Source organism: Microcaecilia unicolor, chromosome 1, assembly GCF_901765095.1.
Source record: "Microcaecilia unicolor chromosome 1, aMicUni1.1, whole genome shotgun sequence".
Lineage (NCBI taxonomy): Eukaryota > Metazoa > Chordata > Amphibia > Gymnophiona > Siphonopidae > Microcaecilia > Microcaecilia unicolor.
In genome coordinates, this window is record NC_044031.1 from 71,368,351 (window position 1) to 71,389,089 (window position 20,739).

Sequence of the window (20,739 nt, forward strand, 5' to 3'; positions counted from 1 at the left end):
TCTGATAGGTACGGGCGGGGAGAGGGATCTTGGGGTGATAGTATCTGAGGATTAGAAGGCGACGAAACAGTGTGACAAGGCGGTGGCAGTAGCTAGAAGGTTGTTAGGCTGTATAAAGAGAGGTGTGACCAGCAGAAGAAAGGGGGTGTTGATGCCCCTGTATAAGTCATTGGTGAGGCCCCACCTGGAGTATTGTGTTCAGTTTTGGAGGCCGTATCTTGTTAAGGATGTAAAAAGAATTGAAGCGGTGCAAAGAAAAGCTACGAGAATGGTATGGGATTTGCATTACAAGACGTATGAGGAGAGACTTGCTGAACTAAACATGTATACTCTGGAGGAAAGGAGAAACAGGGGTGATATGATACAGACGTTCAAATATTTGAAAGGCATTAACCCGCAAACGAATCTTTTCCGGAGATGGGAAGGTGGTAGAACGAGAGGACATGAAATGAGATTGAAGGGGGGCAGACTCAAGAAAAATGTCAGGAAGTATTTTTTCACGGAGAGAGTAGTGGATGCTTGGAATGCCCTCCCGCGGGAGGTGGTGGAAATGAAAACGGTAACGGAATTCAAACATGCGTGGGATAAGCATAAAGGAATCCTGTGCCGAAGGAATGGAGGTGAGGATAGTGCTGGGCAGACTTATACGGTCTGTGCCTGTGCCAGAGCCGGTGGTTGGGAGGCAGGGCTGGTGGTTGGGCAGTGAGGATAGTGCTGGGCAGACTTATATGGTCTATGCCAGAGCCGGTGGTTGGGAGGAGGGGCTGGTGGTTGCGCCCTCTCAATAGCCATGCCGTAAGACCAAAGCGGCAGGCGTCCTCCATGGTCACCGGGCCCTGTGACAACAGGTTCAGTACCAGAGGTAACAGCAGGGGATCCTCTACCAGCATCCGCCGGAGGTCCGCATACCACGGCCTCCTGGGCCAATCCGGGGCAATGAGAACAACCTCTCCTTGGTGGAGCCGAATCCGCAGGAGTACTCGCCCTATCAAGGGCCACGGAGGGAACACATACAGGAGGCCCTGAGGCCAGAGTTGAGCCAAGGCATCCAACCCTGCCGAGCAAGGATCTCTCCATCTGCAGTAGAAGCACGGGACTTTGGCATTTGTGCTTGACGCCATAAGATCCATTATGGGCTTTCTCCATTTGGCACATATCTGCAGGAATACTTCTTCTGCAAGTCCCCACTCCGCTGGGTCGATTTGATTCCTGCTCAGATAATCGGCTTGCACGCTGCTCTGCCCTGCAATATGAGCTGCTGACAGAAACTGCAGATGAAGCTCGGCCCAGTGGCAAATCTGCACGGCCTGCGCTGCTAGTGGTATGCACTGAGTGCCTCCTTGGCGATTTATGTAGGCCACTGCTGTCGTGTTGTCCGACAGAACTCTGACAGCCAATCCTTCCAGGGTCAAATGAAAGGCCAGAAGTGCCTGGAAAATCGCTTTCAACTCCAAGTGACTGATGGACCACTCCGACTCCTCGGGTGTCCAGAGACCCTGGGCATGCCTTCCCCAGCAATTTGCACCCCAGCCCTTCAGGCTGGCATCTGTTACCACCAGGCACTAATCGGGGAGCGCTAGCGGCATTTCTCACAGCATCATGCTGTCTGAGAGCCACCACTCCTTACTGAACAGGGCCGCTGGGAGCCACGTGAATCTGCATTGATAATCCTGAGATATTGGAGACCACCATTGAAGCAGGAAACACTGCAGAGGTCTCAGGTGCGCTCTCGCCCAAGGCACCAATTCCAAAGTGGCCGTCATCGACCCCAACAGCTGGACAATGTCCCAAGCTCGCGGGCGAGGCATCCTCAGGAGCAGACGGACCTGGTTCTGAAGCTTGCACCGCCTTTGCTCGGGTAGGAAGACCATCCCTGAGGCTGTGTCGAACCGGACCCCAAAATATTCTAGAGATTGAGAGGGGGGTCAGATTACTTTTGGCTATATTGATGACCCAGTCCAGAGATTGAAGCACTGAGACCACTCTGGCTGTTACATAATGACTCTTTTCTGCAGAGTCCACTCTGATGAGCCAGTTGTCGAAATACGGGTGAACTCGGATACCCTCTCGCCTGAGAAAGGCAGCTACTACCACCATTACCTTGGAAAAGGTTCGGGGAGCTGTGGCGAGGCCAAAAGGCAAGGCCCGAAACTGGAAATGTTTGCCCATCACCGCAAAACGCAGAAACCTCTGGTGTGGGGGCCAAATTGGTATGTGCAAGTAAGCTTCTTTCAGGTCCAGAGACGTGAGAAACTCTCCTGGCTGTACCGCCACTATGACGGAGCGCAAGGTTTCCATGTGAAAATGCCGCACGTTCAGAGACTTGTTGACTTCTTTTAAGTCTAGGATAGGCCGAAAAGACCCTCCTTGTCACGGCACCACAAAGTAAATGGAGTAACGGCCAGAGCCACATTCAGCGGGAGGCAAGGGGGAAACCGCCCCTATGTGAATTGCAAGGTCTCCTCTACCGCCGCCTGTTTGGTGGCAGAACCGCATCGGGACTCCACAAACACGTCTCTTATCGGGGCATTGAATTCTATTCTGTAGCCTTCTCTGATCAGGTCCAAGACCCACTGATCTGAGGTAATCTTGGCCCACTCCTCGAGAAAGAGGGAAAGTCATCCTCCCATCACAGGAATAGAGGAGGGGGCCGGCGCACCATCATTGAGAGAGTCGCTCTTGAACTCCAGGTCTTGAGCCTGCTGCTGCGTAACGTTTGTCCGAGCGAAAGGAGTTTCTCTGCTGAAAACGGGCACGCGAAGTGAACCCAGCAAAACGCCCCGGGCGGTACCTTCTAGCTTCATGGAAGCAAGGTCTGTAAGAGGAGGGAACCACCTGACCCTTGGAAGAAGGCCACGGCCTATCCTCGGGTAAGCGCTGGGGTTTGGCATCTCCCAGGCCTTTCACAATTTTCTTCAACTCCTCACCAAATAGGAGAACGGCATAAAAGGGCAACTTCACCAACCTTTGCTTAGAGGCCATGTCAGCAGCCCAATGCCGTAGCCACAGAAGACGGTGTTGTGTTCTCGAGGACCTTGGCATTCTGTCAGGCTTCTTCCCCGGGAACCCTGGGTATGTGAGTCCTTGGACCACGGCTGAGGAGCAGCAGTGGCAGGCAAGATCACCTTCGGAGCACAGAAGAGACAAGGCTGGAGTGGAACCCCGGACTGGAGTCCTGGACTGGAACGCACCGGACCGGAACACACTGGAGTAGGCTTCACCTACGTTTAGCTAGCTTTCCCCGAGGGTTGAGCCCTCAGGTTCGAGCAGTCGGTAGGGCTTACAGGAAAACCAGAACTGGAACCAGCAACAGGAACAACCGGAGTCAGGATCCAGCGGTGCTCCCAGGTACCTAGGCTAAGCAAGGCAGACAGGCAGGGAAGAGGACACAGGAGCTATATACAAGCTAAGCTCAAGAGAATGGGAATGACAGCTACGCTTGCCAGAGGAAGGGTTAGACTGGAGTTACAGTAGCTAACAGATAGAAAGGAGAGAAATGGCTGCAGTATCAGCCGCTGACCAACCTCAGACAGGGAGCAGCACCACTGCACAGGGATAACAGAAAGGCTAGAAGCCCACAGAGAATAATAAACACAGAAAGGCTGAAAGCCTGCAGGTCAGAGAGATACACCCAGAAAAGCTAGAAGCCCACAGAAAGGCTGGAAACCCCCAGGCCGCAGTAATACACCCAGAAGGCCTGGAAGCCCACAGGTAAAAGGGATATACGCAGATAGACTGGAGGACCTCAGAGCAATGGGCACAGAAGGGATGGAAGCCCACAGCGCAATAGACACAGAAGGGATGGAAGCCCACAGCGCAATAGACACAGAAGGGCTGGAAGCCCACAGAGCAATAAACACAGAAGGGCTGAAAGCCCACAGAGCAATAATACCCTGAGCCAGAAGGCAAGGCCCACAGATGATAGTAACTCACAAAGCAGAAGGGCTGGAAGCCCACAAGAAAAGATAAGGAAAGCTAACTGTGCAAACAGCACACTAACCTCGGGACCTAAGGCACTGCAGAGGCATTGGCAATGCAAAGGCAAAGGCTGCAGTCTCTAAGTGCTTAATAAAGCCCTTCAACACCAAAGGCACGGCTGCAGCAATCTCTAAGCGGTGCTACCTTCGTAAAGGGCTCCGCTCCATCTCCGGGCTCTTCCACTGCCTGTTGTAACCAAGCGAGGCAGGCTCGGGCAGCGTAGCAGCTGCATGCAGACGCCCGTAAGGATAGGCCTGAAATTTCAAAGGACCGTTTCATAGCTGCCTCCAGGCGACGGTCCTGCATGTCCTTCAGGGCAACTCCTCCTTCCACTGGGAGGGTAGTTTTCTTTGTCACAGCCTTGACCAGTGCATCCACTTTAGGCACTGCTAGGCGCGCCAAATGCTCCTCACTTAGAGGGTATAATTGCCCCATAGCCCTGGCGACTTTCAAAGGCCCCTCAGGGTCAGCCCATTGAGCCGTGATAAGCTCTTGGATGGAGTCATGCAAAGGAAAGGCTCGAGCAGGCTTCTTAGTACTTGCCATCCTCGGATTACCGGAGGAGATCTCCGTACTTCCAGGGTCTTCTATAGAGAGCACCTGCAAGGTATCAGTAATAAGCGCTGGCAGGTCATCGCAGTGGAAAATCCTCACCGCGGAAGGATCATCTGGATCCGGTGGCAATCCTGCACCTTCTTTTGGCTCTCCAGACCACGAAGGCTTGCTAGACCCCTCAGAGTCCTCACATCCGACCACGGGGGGGGGGGGGGGGGGGGGGGGGGGAAGAAAGGGGGTGCACCACTCTCTGAAGGGGAATCCACCCTTCTGCGCTTGTCTTGCGGCCATTTGTCAGGGGAAAACATGCCTGACGGCAATCCAACGCCAGACTCCACTGGAGGGGATACAGAAAGCAGGGCCGCAGGGGACCCCTGCGGAACAGCTCTTTTTAACATGTATGCATTATGCAGCAAAAAAACAAAATCAGAAGAAAACCTCTTTTCTGGGATCGCAGCGCCAAAGCGCGACGCAACTTTTTTTTTTTTTTTTTAGCGCTGTGAGGAAAGTTTGAGGCAACAGCGAAAGAGGCAAATTTCCAACTCCGGAGGATTAGTAGTGTGGGAAAAGCAGGGAAAGGGCGAACCTATGTGCCTGAATCCACAGCATGAGCAAAGACAGGGACAGGGCTTGCCTATTTGTCTACTTTCACATTGGGGGCCAGGTAAGGCAGGGAAAGGTCTAACCTATTTGCCTTTAAAGTGGGCACTATCAGCCACAACACCCCTGCTACAACTGGCAAAAGCACAGGAGCCACCCCAGGCAGATTTTCTGAAAGAGCTTGAACAAGCTGCAACCACCCTGCTGGGGAGATAGAGAATACTGAAGAGGCAGATGGAGCAAGCTGGCCATGAGGCACTATGGTTTTTCAGTGCTCTATATCTCCCCCTGCTGGTTGATGGACACAACTACTCGTAATGGATTCATCTGCTTGATGACAAGGAATCGGCTATCTCTTCAAAACGAAATTAACGAGGTATTTTGGCAGGAATAACTACTTTCCTCACCTTGCTAATGAGAGTGGAAGCATTTCCTTCTTGCAGACTGTCTTCTTATTGCCAGCTGCAGAGTGTGCACAACACAACATATGTGATGTCTTTGACGTTTTCTGGTCCTTTGCCTGGCTAGAAGTATGAGGCATTGGTTCCTTGCTTTTGCTGTCGTCTTTCTCGTTCACATCTTTGAATACTTCTGGATGGAAATGCAGTAAATGTCTTTTGAGACTGGAAGCTTTTGTAGGAACATTTTTTTATTGCCGCCTGAATGTATGCTGATCTTGGCATCACAGCATCTGGGTCCTGTGTCATACACTGACAAAATATTTTCCATCTTGAGTTATGGTGAAATGCTCAAATACAACTTGCTTCATGGGAAGCTTCTCTGACATTATAAATTTATATTTTAAAAATTGTCAAACAAAATTCCAAACATGTCTCCTTCCTTTACTTTCAGTTACAATTTGAAGAAGCTAATGACTGACTGAGGTAAGTGATGGACTTAAATACTAGCCATCAACCAATCAGAGAGAGTGTCATTATCAGGTTGGTGAATTCCTATTGATTAATGGCCCTGCAAAACGTGAATTTATTAGGCTTTAACAAGACAAAAAACATGTAAATATAGAACGATAAATGTAACCATATATTATAAATGTTGTAAGTTTTATTTTAGTCAGTGCATTTTTACCAACTCCACAGCACTGGTACATTCTATATCACAGACAAGATCTAGTCTTTTCTCAAAGTAGACATCTTATCTGTAACATACAAGATGGCAAATTGTTCAGGTTTTAGGGTAATTACTTCTCTGTGCAGATTACCCAAATATGCCCTGTGCTATCCTTCCTGGATCAAATGGCTTACTATGATCATATTGTCAGATCATATATTCAGGCATTATTGATTACTCTGACCTTGAACAACAGTCAAGACCAAAAGTGCAAACTTCATTTTTTGAGGCACTTATATGCAAGGACTAGTCTTGTAAAAACTAATTCCTCAGTAGACTGATGCTGGAAAATGGTTTCATAACCATGGATTTTTCTATACTGATATAACTAAGATCCTTGTTTCTGCCTAGATGTGATGTGATCATCAACCAGAGCAAAGAGCCTCACTCAAGTATAGATAACAGCAGAGAAAGAGCAGCTGGCTCATCCAGCCTGTACGACTAAGGGTATCTCTCGACTGCCCATTATAGAAGCTCATCCAAATCAGTTTTTTATGGTCTTCGTTTTTGGTTCTCTACTATCCTGGATAGATTTGCATAAACATCTCCAATACTTACTTCCATATTTAGCATCCCCCCTCTGAGAATCATAATCCAAACAGCTGCAAAATGAATTTTTCATATAAAGAAATCATTATACAACTCAACTAGGCCTTGCAGTATGGTAGTTTACAACCACCATCTGACATTAAACACAGACAGTTTCTGGAGAGACTTATTTGAATGTTCTAATTGTGTGCTCATTAGATATTATAGTAACATAGTAGATGATGGCAGAAAAAAGACCTGCACGGTCCATCCAGTCTGCCCAACAAGACAACTCATGTGTGCTACTTTTTGTGTATACCCTACTTTGATTTGTACCTGTGCTCTTCAGGGCACAGACCGTATAAGTCTGCCCAGCACTATCCCCGCCTCCCAACCACCAGCTCTGGCACAGACCATACAAGTCTGGCCCAGCACTATCCCCGCCTCCCACCACCGGCTCTGGCACAGACCGTATAAGTCTGCCCAGCACTATCACTATTATGCTTACATCGAATTATATCAACATTATTTGAATTTCAGTGCTGTTAAATGTGTATATTTTTATCCTGTTTTATGGTAGTCCTGTTATTAGGTTTCAATTTGCTGTTTTCAAGTTTTCCTCTTTCATTGTATTTATGTTTATACAGGTTCAATTTACTATTGTTATGCTATTAACAAAATTGTAAGTTTGATGTTAAACTGTATCTACTATACCCCGTCTTGTGTGAATCTCTTCATAAAGGTGGTTAATAAATCCAAATAAATAAAATAAATACCCAAGAGGACTACAGGGTCACTAGCCTACGCTTCATCTGCCCCTCATTTTCTTTTTATCACCTTGCCGAATGGAGCCAGACATTACCAGTCTATTAGCATAGACACAGTTGGTATTGCCAAATTATATATGTCCTTTATTTGCCACATCGCTGCAGTATTATAAACAGTCCACCCTTCACGCTGTCACTGATGCCTCTGTGGGTCTGATATGGGTGCAGGAAATTCTTCATGAGCCATTACTATGGAATTCACCTATGAAACTAACTCACTGACTTACTATAGTAGTCAACATGACTTCCAAGCTCCCTACGTAAAGAAAAACAGATTTCCAGTATGTTGAAATGTTATTTCTCATATTTTTAATATTTCATATCACTCAGTTACCTGCTTTTTGATCTGATCGACCATGTTCTCTACTTTCTCTCCAAAAAGATTATCCTCCCGGCAAGGAACATCCGCCATTTGCTGCTGGGTCTTATGATCCAGGTCAGAGACGCAGCCCTGAGAGTCTGCGCATCACTATACCCTGAGCATCTACTCAGGATGCTACATAAAATGTGTCATAAGTCCCCCTGGCCAGGAATTTGCGATACGCCTTCTGCTGCCTGATCACCTGGTGAAAAGGTTCGGCGAGCTCCGGAGGAAGTGCTTCAACCAAGCTAGACAGTTGCCTCACTGAGTTCCACAAGTGAATGCTCGTGTAGAGCTGGTACATTTGGATTTTGGCGGCAAGCATAGCAGCCTGATACGCTCGCCTCCCAAAAAGAATCCAAGGTCCTAGACTCTCTGCCTGGAGGTGCCGAGGAATAGTCTCAAGTACTCTTGGCTCTTCTGAGAACAGAGTCCACCACCATGGAATCATGAGGAAGTTGGGCCTTCACCATCACAGGCTCTCCATGGACTCTGTACTGGGACTCGGATTTTTTAAGGACCACAGGATTAGAAAGAGGGCACGACCAACTTTGTATAAGCACTTCCCTCAGTGTATTATGCAAGGGGGCCATTGCAACCTCAGCAGGCGGAGAAGGATAATCCAAGACTTCGAGCATCTCGGCCCTGGGCTCATCCACAACCTCCATAGGGAATGGAATGTCCTTAGACATTTCCTGAACAAAAGAAGAGAAAGAAAGACTCTCAGGTGGAGACATCCTACTCTCAATAGGCGGAGTGGGATCAGAGGTTACACATGACTCTTCCTCCGAAAAGTACCTGGGGTCCTCCTCCTCTTCCCACGAGCACTCATCCTCGGTATCAGACAAAAGCTCCCTAAGAGCAGCCCGAACCCGAGGCTGCCTTGACATCGAGGATCGATGAGCTCGTGGGGGATGTTGAGAAGTCGACCCCCTGCCTGGACTCCGGCGAAGCTTCTTCCACCGACGTCGAGGGGGAATCGACCCGGGTGGCAGCCGATGTCGGTACCGCAAGCGGCACAGAAGATGGAGACCTCACCACAGGCGATGGCCCAGATGCCGCCTCCGCAGTCGATACAGAAAGAGCAAGCACCCCCGACACCGAGACAGAGTGGCACAGCAACCCTTCCAGGAGATCTGAAAGAAGGGCCCTGATGTGCTCGTCGAGAGCTTCTATCGGGAAAGGCTGGGGGACCAGTGCAGAAGTTGGTGCCAGAATCTGATGGTGCTCAAGAGCCAGTACCAGGCTGCCAGATGACCGACGCATCGGTACCTCTTGAATGGAGGGTGAGCGGTCCTCCCGGCGCCGACGCTTCTCAGGTGCCAACTCCTTCGGCTCCCCGGAGCTCTCAGTACCTTGCATGGAAGGAGATCGATGACAGTGCTTCTTAGCCTTCGCTTGACACCCGTCATCGAGACTCCTCAGTACCGAAGAGGAGGACATGAAATCCTCATGCCTCCTCGGGGCCGGGACCGATGAAGCTTGGTCCCGGGGGGCCTATATAGCAGTAGGCCTCGAGACAGGTGGAGACCCACTCGATGCCTCACTGGTCCCAGCGTGATGCAGTCGTTCGGCAGCCATTACCTGATCTCTCAATGTCGCTGCTTCCCTCGACGTTGACGCCGCCGACCTCGGTACCGATGTCGATGCCAATGTCGAAGGACCGATCTGAAAAACGTTTCTCACGTTGAGCCTCCCAAGTCACTTGGGTCCGTTTGTTCATTAATTTACACAGCTTACAAGCAGCTGGCAGATGGTCGGGCCCAAGGTTCTGAAGTCACCACGCGTGGGGGTCGGTACCCGAGATGGTCCGGTTGCAGCGAGTACAATGCTTGAAGCCACTGGGAGTCCCCGATGACATGGACGGAAAAACAGCGACGGCAAAATTAAAAGGCTCAATGGTGCCAAATAAAAAGGCACAAAAAAGGGGGAAAAAGACCCAGCCCAGCAGCTTAAAAGTGGCCACAACGAAAACAAAAGGAACCTTGAAAAAAGTGAGAAAAACTAAAAGTTATAAGGAAAAAACTACTTTTTTTAAAAAAATTTATTTTAAGACTAAAATGTAAACTAAGTCAAAAAAAGGAATAGAAGGGAGCAAAAAAACACAGGAGCGAGTCTCCTGGCCAAAATCCTGAGCAGCGGCGAAAAAAATCGTGACTGCCAAGGCATGGACAAAATAGAACTGAAGGGACACGTTCGTGTCGCAGACAGGAAGCTGTTCGCGTATGCGCTGTGCGCTCGGCCCGCGCGACGAAGTGTTCTCGAGACTTCGAGATTTTTCTAAATAGTTCCGGTCTCCTGGCTGTTTAGGACAATGACCCATCTGTGATAATATTCAGACTGCTTGTCCTCGGAGAATTTCTTTTACGCTTGTATATTTCCCCATGTCATGCATTCTTGGCCATTCTTCGAGTAGATAATAAGTGTCTCAAATGCACTGAGAAGCTCTAAGAGAAGAGGACATTTCTCTGGGTGCGTGAACATTATTTTTCTCTGTATTTTCACAACTTAAAGACTGGGGTTTAAAAGAGGACTTGTAGGTTACTGATAAATACAGTTTGAATTTTTTTTTTATGCAGCAAAATTTACTAGTACCCATAGTTTTAAAACTTGAACTTTGACACAGCATTAACAGATAGCCTGTGGACAGGGCCAGACTTAGCAACTGCGGGGCCCTGTGCAGACCAGTTCGCTGCCCCCCCCCCCCCCCCCAATCCCACCCCTTGTTGACAAGATATGTTTTAAACATTTTATTTTATTTCAAATAAAGACAAATCAAGCAAAACTTGTATACAAAAACTAATTCACACGTGAAAAATGCTATACTAGAAAACCTTTGGGTTTAAAAAGCAAAACCATGTGCATGCAAGGACTAGATAAATGAATTAAAACAAATCCCCTTAACATGTAATACTTGGTAACAATAATGAAACAGTGATTGAATATTCAGATAGCAAGCAGCCTGAGCCAACAGATTTATTTTCCACTGAACATAATTAACTTTGTATGAACTTGGCTGCTAATAGTGTGCTGAACTGGACAATGTTGGCACATTTAGCCACACCCATTTACCAGCCATAGCGCATATAAACAGTAATCATTGAAAATATTACACCAGTACAGGAAAAGAAAAATAACCTTTTTTTTTCATTATAATTTCTGTAAGCTGTTACAGCTCCTGTATACCCAAAATGACACGAACAAAATTAGCATACAGATTCTGCATACAGCACAATACCAGAAAAACAGAACATTGCTATACATTTCAAAATAAGACAGCAGATGTAAATTCTCAAATTGGACATATTCCAAACACTAAAATTAAAATAACATGATTTTTCTACCTTTGTTGTCTTGTGATTTTGTTTTTCTGATCATGTTGGTCCCAGTCTCTGATTCTGCTGCTCTCTATCTGCTCCCTTAACTCCACTTCCAGGGCTTCCTTTCCATTATTTCTTTACTTTCCTTGCCCTGCATCCATAGGTAAAAGCTGGGTCCTCCGTAGACTTGACTGGAGGTATATAGTGGATCCAGCTTTTGCCTATTTTCTCCAGCCATGTGCAGTTTTTCTCCTCTTTTCCCTTTCCCTCATCTCCGTCAATATGCATCTCCTTCCTCTCTCTTCCCTCTCCTCCATCCATGTCCAGCATTTCTCCTCTATCCCCTCCCCTCCATCCATGTTCATCTCACTTCCTCTCTCTTCCCTCCCCTCCATCCATATCCAGCATTTCAACTCTCCCCTCTCCTCCATCCGTGTCCACAATTTCTCCTCTCCCCTCCATCCATGTGCATCTCCTTCCTGTCTTCCCTCACTTCCATCCATGTCCAGCATTTCTCCTGCCCTCCCCTCCATCAATCCATAGCAACTCTCTCTCTCCCCTGCACTCCCTACCCATCCATGTCCAGCAATTCTGCTCTGCCCTCCCCTCCCATCTATATCCAGTGATTCTCCTTTGTCCCCTGGCCTCCCCTCTCATCTACATCCAGTGATTTTTCTGTGTCCCCTGCCCTCCCCTCCCATCCATGTCCAGCATTTCTCCTCTCTTCCCTCCCCTCCATCCATGTGCATCTCCTTCCTGTCTTCCCTCACCTCCATCCATGTCCAGCATTTCTCATGCCCTCCCCTCCATCCATCTCCAGCAACTCTCCTCTGTCCCCTGCCCTCCCATCCCATCCATGTCCAGCGATTCTCCTCTGCCCTCCCCTCCATATCCAGTGACTCACCCGCCCCAGCCCCCAACTTAACTTACCCCCCTTTTCAGCCCCTGAGATTCTGAGGTCCCAACCCCAGCCACATCTGTGCCCTGTTTTCCTCAGCTGCTTTCCTTCCAGCCTCCTTGTATTTAAAAAGTCGCAGCAGCAACAGCTAAAAAAGGAGGCTCACCACTAGCCTTTAAGCCTTCCCTTCTTTCTCAGCGTGCAGTGTGCCCCTTCACGGACACCGGAAACAGGAAATTGCTGCCAAGACTTCAATCTGATGTCTTGTGAGGCCAATTCTTGAAGTCTGGGCAGCCATTTTGAAGAGATGGTAGCAATGAGCAGGTCTAGCAGGGGCAGGAAAAAGTGGGGTTCTTTCCTGCCCCGAAGAGGCCACCACTAAATAACCAAGGCACGCTGAGGTATGTTCGGGGAGGGCACCCTGACTCAGGGCAGGAGGGAAGGGGAGGTACATGCATGGATGGATGGATGGAGTCATGTGGATGTGTGGAGGGACCTATAAAAAGTGTGGGCGTAGGGAGCGAGCGAAGCTGGAGAAAAGATTGGTGAGGGGAGCATACATGTTGGGGGAAGGGAAAAAGGGGACACGCTGCTCATGGATGGGAGGAAAAGAAAAGGAGGATATGCTGCTCATAGATGTTTACCTTTTTGGAAAAGTACATCTTTTCCAATTTTGTATTTAGCAGTGTAGAGAAGAAACTGCATGTCTGTTACTTTTACCAGTATTTTCACTGCTTATAGAATCTGGCTTTCTTGGAGGGGGGGGGGGGGTCAAGCTGACTGTGGCATAGTATGGTGGAGGCGGGGCAGGGCAGCGTTTGTGTGTGTCCTCTTTTTTGTCCCCACAAATATGGCAACCCTATCCAGAAGTCTAGAAGGCTCCTTAGGTGTCCAAGGGCCTTCATCCAGTCTTTTTTTTTTTTTTTTAACTTTGGCCTCAGAGTTTGTCTGTTTTTCCCTTATCTAAAACTATTTACATGTCCATGTTTACACTGCCTGGATACTGAATCCTTCTACTACAGGTTTCTATCAACCTCCGATATAAGGATTTGTTTTTCTCTCTCTTTAAAGACTTAACTTTTTCTCCTTTTCTTTGTGCATGCACCAACTCTGATTGGCTACCTTTTACATGGGCAAAAGGTATAATTGTGTAGGTATGAATGTTTATGTTAGAGACCTCTACCCATGGGACAGAGATGGTTCCACAATCTCCCTATCTATATGAACCTCCAGTGCCCACCTTGCCTTGAGTCTTGCTGCCATAGCACAGACTCAGCAAGAGTTCCTGTGTAAGCTGTAACGTGCCATTGTACCACTTCTGAGCTGCGCAGAGTGCCAGAACTTAATTTCTATACACCAATAAAGGTATATCATTTCTGATTTATAGGTGTTGTTCTGTGTGTGTGTTTTGTGGTTTATTCATACATGTCATAATCCAAAAAGAACCCACTAAGTATTACCAGTAGAAGTAGTTGTTAGCCATGAGTGTCATTTTCTAACACCTACATTTTCACATATTGACTAAGAGTTTGTTACAATACACTACAACATGTCTTCTTCCTGTAAAATTCTCAAGTTCAAGAAAGCCCTTTAGCAGGCTTTAGAATTCTAGGAAGCATGCATTTACAATTACACCCCTCGATTGCTCTGTTATAAGGGTCTCTTATTTCTTATAGCTTACCTCTTAAGAGAAGTTTATGGTAGCTTGATTTTGCACTTATAGGGAAATAAATTAGGGGTATCCTGGAATTCTCTATTAGGGCACTAACAGTTGACTGGCTTGTCTTATGGAAGTAGAACTGCTTTCCTTCAGACATCTACTAAATTAGTTTCTGAAGCACATAGCTCTTAGAAAACATAAAAAAAATGTGTACTCAGACTAGCTTTCCAGGCAGATGCCTCTTCTAGGAGACACTTGACAAATCTTCTGCCAAAAGCTTTGCAACAGATTCATAGCTGATAAAGATACATGTACTGTTGGCTACAACAACTCAAAATTTTACTAATGCATCTTATATGTTTTGTTAATTATGGACTAAGGTACCCACAGACTGCAACAAGAGGCTTTTAGTTTCACAAGTAATTTTCAAAGCCACCTGTTTTCACTTCTCCTTTAAACAGCAGTGGTTCTTAACAATCTGTCTCTCTCACACACTGTCCTATCTACACACCAAGCAGAAGTAGAAGAATGGAATTTAATACCTGATTCTTCCCAGGTGCTTGGTTTATCAACTGTTCTTAGAATACTTCTTCAAATGTATGGTGACTGAAGAACAGGTGAGATTCTACATAGAACCACTTGGTTTGAACTATGGCAAAAATGTAGCACGGAAGAGACTGCTGCTATCAGGTATGAAGCTCTGCCCTCCTCTTGCTTGCCAGGAGGAGTAGGGGAGAGGGGCTCAAGGACTAGAAAGGAGAGGCAGTTTCATAGGAGGAAATGGAATTAGATTCTGTGATAATTGATGGTATGGTGAATAGGGATTAGAATCAGTGAAGAATCGTTGTTAGAAAAGCAGTGCCCAATATAGAACAATTTCAATTCTGCAGACCGTATAATTGATATGTGGGGGACCCAATATCAACAAAATATATACACAATGTCCCAAACAATAAATTTTAGAAATAGTATTTTGAGAATCTGCAACCATGGGTAATATTTATCATGTCAAAACTTCTTCGATGTTATAACTCCATAATTCCTTTCATCCCCCACAGCAAAATTAACCAAAATCCGATAGCACTCACAACTGCATGACAATTGCGCTCCTGCATAGGGAGAAAAATGGCCATGGCGTCTAAATGCGGACTTGTACTAAACTATAAGGAACAACGCGTGGATCTTCCAACTACAATCATTGCAGCCTTTGGGACTAAATTCTGAAATTGATTGGTCGTTGATCTGATTGGCTGTAACTGAAATGACGTGGTCCAATCACGGTGTGCGGTTTCACTATCAGCTGTAGGCTATTTATAGTACAAGTTCGCGTTTAGACGCAGCGGCCATTTTTCTCCCTATACAGGAGCTCGATTGACATGCAGTTGTGAGTGCTATCGAACTTTGGTTAATTTTGCTGTGGGGGATGAAAGGAATTATGGAGTTATAACATTTTTATTTTTTCTGTTTCTTCAGAGAACCTCTGCCCTAAGGAAGTTTTCGAAACCTGGCCAAGTTGGCAGAGGTTCTCCTTTGGTGAAATTTTGCTGCCAGCCAAAACTAAGTGATGTTATAAGTTCTACGATATACGCTAACATTATAAGCTTGGTATGATAAGAAATTAAGTTAAATACATAAAAAGAAATTTAAAAAACAAAATAGGTGGCTCAATGACCATTTGTGCCACAACCATTGTCTCAAAGGAACATAATGTCCGTATGGTGTGTGCTGCAGCAGAATCTGAAGATCCCCTTCAAAAAAATTGATTGCACTCATTTACACTGATATGAAGAAGTTTTGACATGATAAATATTACCCATGGTTGCAGATTCTCAAAATACAATATAGAACAATGGCATTATGAAACGGTAGCCATAAGGAACCTGCATATATGATATTCTTCTATCACCACTATCAGCAGGGGCTCAAGGAATTATCACATCTACGATGCTAAGGCTGCCACAGCAATGTTATTTTCCACAGAAGCACTACTACTATAATCCTTTCCTACCTATGAGCAGCAGCAGATTGGACTACTGCAAGTGACAATGAGATAGGACATGCTTTGATGCAACTTTCAAGTAAAAACTACAGGACTGAACTACACTCCCAAGTAGTACCATCCACAGGTCATAACTAGTTTGGCATTTAATAGGACAACTTTTTATTCACATAAAAAGAAAGTAAATATAAATGGCACTGTCAATTTAACACTCATCAAACCTTTAGTATTCAAAAAGACAGCAATATGATATCCAGCTATGAAAAACAAATCAATAAGCAACATTTATATTTTATACACTCATAGGTATTCACATTTCAACCTTCTATTGTTGCTTCAATAGAAGCTCTAAGCATTGCTTATGCATGTGCTATTCCACTTCTTAATAATCTTTTATATATAGATACAGATAATTGTAAGAGATACACAATCCTTCAATCCAAGCTTGACCACAGGTTAAAATTATTTATCATATATATAGACAAAAAGTATAAGAATCAAATTGGGGCATCCAAGTTTCTAATTCTGTACTCAGTACACTTTATTGTCAACTCATCAAAAGTCACCTCTTTTATGACATTTTCTTACCATTTTGGCTGTTTTGAACTGTTGATTCTGGACTAAGGCCATCATCAGTAAGTGCTTGTTCATGGAATGTAATTTTTTCACTTGCATCAACTTCCATTTCATCTGTATATGTTTAAAAGGAAAAGGCCCATGTATTATTTTTAACATTAATCTGCTTTTCTCTAAAAGTATAAGACATATCTCAGTTATTGTATTTGCTATTTAAATGGGTTCCTCTCGGTGCCTAAACAGCTGATGGAGGATGCCATCAGCAGATATGATAAAATATCTAAACTCTAGTCACTAGAAACCTGAGACCAATGGACACAGGTAATTATCTAGACTATATGCATGAAAGTGCAACAATCATAAAGTGTTCATTTGTATGGCTTGTGCTATTTGGTTTCAGTTGGTGCCCTAGTAACTACTGTTGTAAAATAATAAACCTCTGTACTCAAATCCATAGCATATAGATCAAGAAATAAATGAACTGAATATGTAGCCTGTATTTGCAGCTATTTTTTCAACACCTAGATCTCCTTGGAAGCCTGGGGTAGATTCAATGGCAAGAGTTAGAAAATTCTGCAGCAAAATTTCTGCAACTCAAAGAAATCTTGAAGCATATTTGTACAACTTATCACTGTTTTCATGTCAATAATGTGAGCTATTAAAATTGTTTTAAAAAAATAGTTTACCTCTCTGATTTGAATCTGTTTAATTTGGGGGATCTCTTGGGTTCTATAACCCAGAATGGCCACTGTTGGAGTCAAGATGCTAGGTGACTCAGTATGACTAATTTCATGGACTTTATTTTATTTCTTTTTGAATACAGGAGTAGGCAAAAATGGATAATAGGTAAAGCATAAGAGGAAGAGTTAATGCTAAAAAGGATACTGGGAAGAGCAATATGAAGAGAAATTGGGAAAGGGTGTTAGAGCCTCTACCGCTTCCCCAGCTGAACCAGGGGGACTGAAAACCTGATTTCAAAATTGAAACAAGAATCTTCTATATAACTGACCCAATAGCTGGCACCAGTGTAATATTTTTTCACCAAGCATGTATTCATATAGTGCTTCTTTTACAAAGTCGCACTAGTGATTACCACGTGGCATATGAGGAAGCCCATAGGAAGGAATTCAATGGTGGGCTTCCTCTCATTTGCCGCACTAGGAATTGGTAGCGTGGCTTTGTAAAAGAAGCCCATAGGTATGTAACACCATTTTCCTTATGTTGAATATGACTAAAACCTTAATGTACTTCTCTAGAATAAATGTGATAACAATCATTCCGCTTCTCACTATGGGCCCTGTTTACTAAGCCGTGTTGTAGGCATGCTAACTTTTTAGCGTGCGCTAAAAATTAGCACGTGCTAATGTTAAAGACGCCTATAGGAATATACGGGTGTCTCTAGCATTAGCCTGCCTACAGTGTGACTTAGAAAACAGGGCCCTATATACTTAAACATTTAGGCTTTTTACATACACAAATAATTACATTCAAAGTGCTAACTCTGTATATAATAATGTTTTAAAAAATAATAAATTACACAATAGTAATGGACACATTTTTGATACACAACATCTTCAGATTACCAGCATTTAATTATAAAATCTGAATTAGGTCCTAAATATATTTAACAATAAACCACTGGAAACAAAATACAAATGTCAGTTCAATATAATTAACCTTTTATTATATAAAAAAGCTCTTGAAAAATGGAAGAACTTATTACTATCATTAAAGGCTTAATACAAAAAGCTGTTACCATTCTCACACAGTTACAGAACGATAAAACCTTTACAAAGCACCAAGCTAAATCACCAATGGTTTTCTTTAATTCAGAAAGTATTCTTATGTGAAATGAACAGAAAAAAATTATTTTAATATGTCAACATACATTGGAGTACAACATAAACAATGAATACTTTATCAAGTTAATTTAGAGGTTCATTTTCAAAGCACATAGACTTACAAAGTTATAAAGGTTACCATGGGGCTTATATTCAAAGCACAGACTTAGAAATAAAATTGAGACACTATTTGCCATTTTTCAGCATTCTATGGAATATCTGATGTACTCAACTGATCACTGCCCAACTGTGCTGTTTTTCAAATTAAGCTTGTAATTTCTCTTACAATGGAAATTTCTACACATAATGCAAAAGTTATGCATGCAATTTGAAAATAAAATACAGATGGAAATCAAAGCTTACCATTACCTGACAGCTTAGTGAGAATATTCCTCAAGATTGCAAAGATTAAATTGCCTGATGGGAAATATGCAAAATAGAAAGTGCTTCTCATAGCTTTAAAACTGTCAAGAAATTTTTATACCACTAGTTGGCATTACTGTGTATTGAATAAATTGTTCTGTTGCTTTTTTTATAAATAGTACAAACATAAGGAATACAGCAAAGATGACTTTAGGATGCTGCCTGTAAGCAACAAACAACTAAGGGCTGCTTTTATCAAGCCTCACTAGTGGCTCCCAGTGCGGTAATGCCAACAAAGCCCATTCATTCTGAATGGGCTCTGTCAGCATTGCTGGGTGGGAACCGCTAGCGCAGCTTGATTATAGAGGCCCTAAGGTTTCTAAAAGAATAACATACTTACTAGGAAATCTGTAAGGGAACTAACAGAACACAAGAGAAAAAAATCATTACAAACTACCTTTTCTTAGGTTTTGGGTTTTTTTTTTAAACATAGCATAACTCTTGAAAATAAACTAAGAAAACTGGAACCTGATGGGATGCTATGGCTCCAGTAGAAAAAATATACCATATTTTTCGGACTATAAGACGCACTTTTTTCTCCCCAAATTTGGGAGGAAAATGGGGGGTGCGTCTTATAGTCCGAAGGTAGAGATTTCCCTCCCTCCCTCTGAGTTCGGGATCGCCCTCCCTCCCTCTGAGTTCGGAATCGCCCTCCCCCCCGGCCCTGTCACCACTTCTCCCTACTCACGCGATCTTCCCTGGTGGTCTAGTGACGTCGGGGCAGGAAACCGTCAGGCTGCATACAGGAGGATGGAGAGCAGCGCGCTGGGCAGGAAAGAGGGGGCTCTTTCCTGCCCTGACGTCACTAGACCACCAGGGAAGATCGCGTGAGTAGGGAGAAGTGGTGACAGGGCCGGGGAAAGGGATTCGGACAAGACGCACCGGAGCACCTAGGTTTTAGAGGAGGGAAAAAGCAATTTTTTTTTTCCTATTTCCCTCCTCTAAAACCTAGGTGCATCTTATGGTCCGATGCGTCTTATAGTCCGAAAAATACGGTATATTTTTTTTTATTATGCACATAAGAATTCCTTGGTTTTCTTTTCTCACTGCTAGATCGCAAAAGATACATTTTACAATGGAATATCATCTAGAAATACAAAACAAGGTATTTTTTTTTACATTTATTGCTATTTAACTTAACAATTATAAGTATCACACTTGAAAAGAAAAGCAACGTATATCAAGAAAATGCCATATAGACCACAAAGAGTACTATAAAGACCACAAAGAGAGGAGGCGGCCCAAAATACATAAAATGTAATTAAACAAAAAGAAAAAATGGCTAAAGAAAGAACAACTAAATTCTACACTTTAAACCATCAGACCTACAGTCAATCTCCACCAGTTGACAATGGGAAATCCAATCTCTTAAGCATCCTGCTCTGGTTCACAAAATACATATTTCATTGAGGAATAAACTGCACAACATTTACAAGGGAAAGGTAGCAGGAGTTTACTCCCAAGGGCTAAACACCTGCTGTTTCATCTGCAAAAATATTTTCTACATTCCTGTTTGACCTTAGTGAAATCAGGAAATCCCCAAAGTTCTTGACTATAAAGAGCTACTGTCTGTGGCAAAAAAAAAAAGCTTCACAACATGATCATGAAGAAAAGCAAAAGTCACAAGGAGAATTCACCAAATCACAATCTCAGATTTTCTCAAATAACTAGTTAAATCTACACTATCCTAAGAAAAATGAAAAATTAGCTATAATAGGCATCTCTGAGACCTGGTGGAAGGATGATAACTAGTGAGGCACTGTCATACTAGGGTACAAATTATATTGTAGTGATAGAAAGGATCGAATTGGTGGAGGTGTAGCTCTGTATGTTAAGGAGGGCCTTGAATCAAATAGACTGAAAATTCTGCAGGAAACAAAACACATCTTCAAATGCCTATGGACTGAAATTCCAGGAGTAAAGGGGAAAAGGATAGTGATAGGAGTGTACTATCGTCCATCTGGCCAGGATGAACAGACAGATGTAGAAATGTAACCAGATATTAGGAAGGCTAACAAACTGGGCAACACAATAATAAAAGGTGA

General features: G+C 44.3%; 1 protein-coding gene across 4 annotated transcripts in view; it reads right to left on the reverse strand.

Annotated features, from left to right (window-relative positions):
* KMT2C (lysine methyltransferase 2C) overlaps positions 1-20,739 on the reverse strand; it is a 917,733-nt gene that overhangs the window by 517,846 nt on the left and 379,148 nt on the right. For all 4 annotated transcript variants that reach the window (XM_030198371.1, XM_030198346.1, XM_030198363.1 and 1 more), the window contains one exon: positions 16,443-16,544. In XM_030198371.1, coding sequence (XP_030054231.1) covers positions 16,443-16,544 — 102 coding nt within the window. The remainder of the gene's footprint in view (positions 1-16,442; positions 16,545-20,739) is intronic.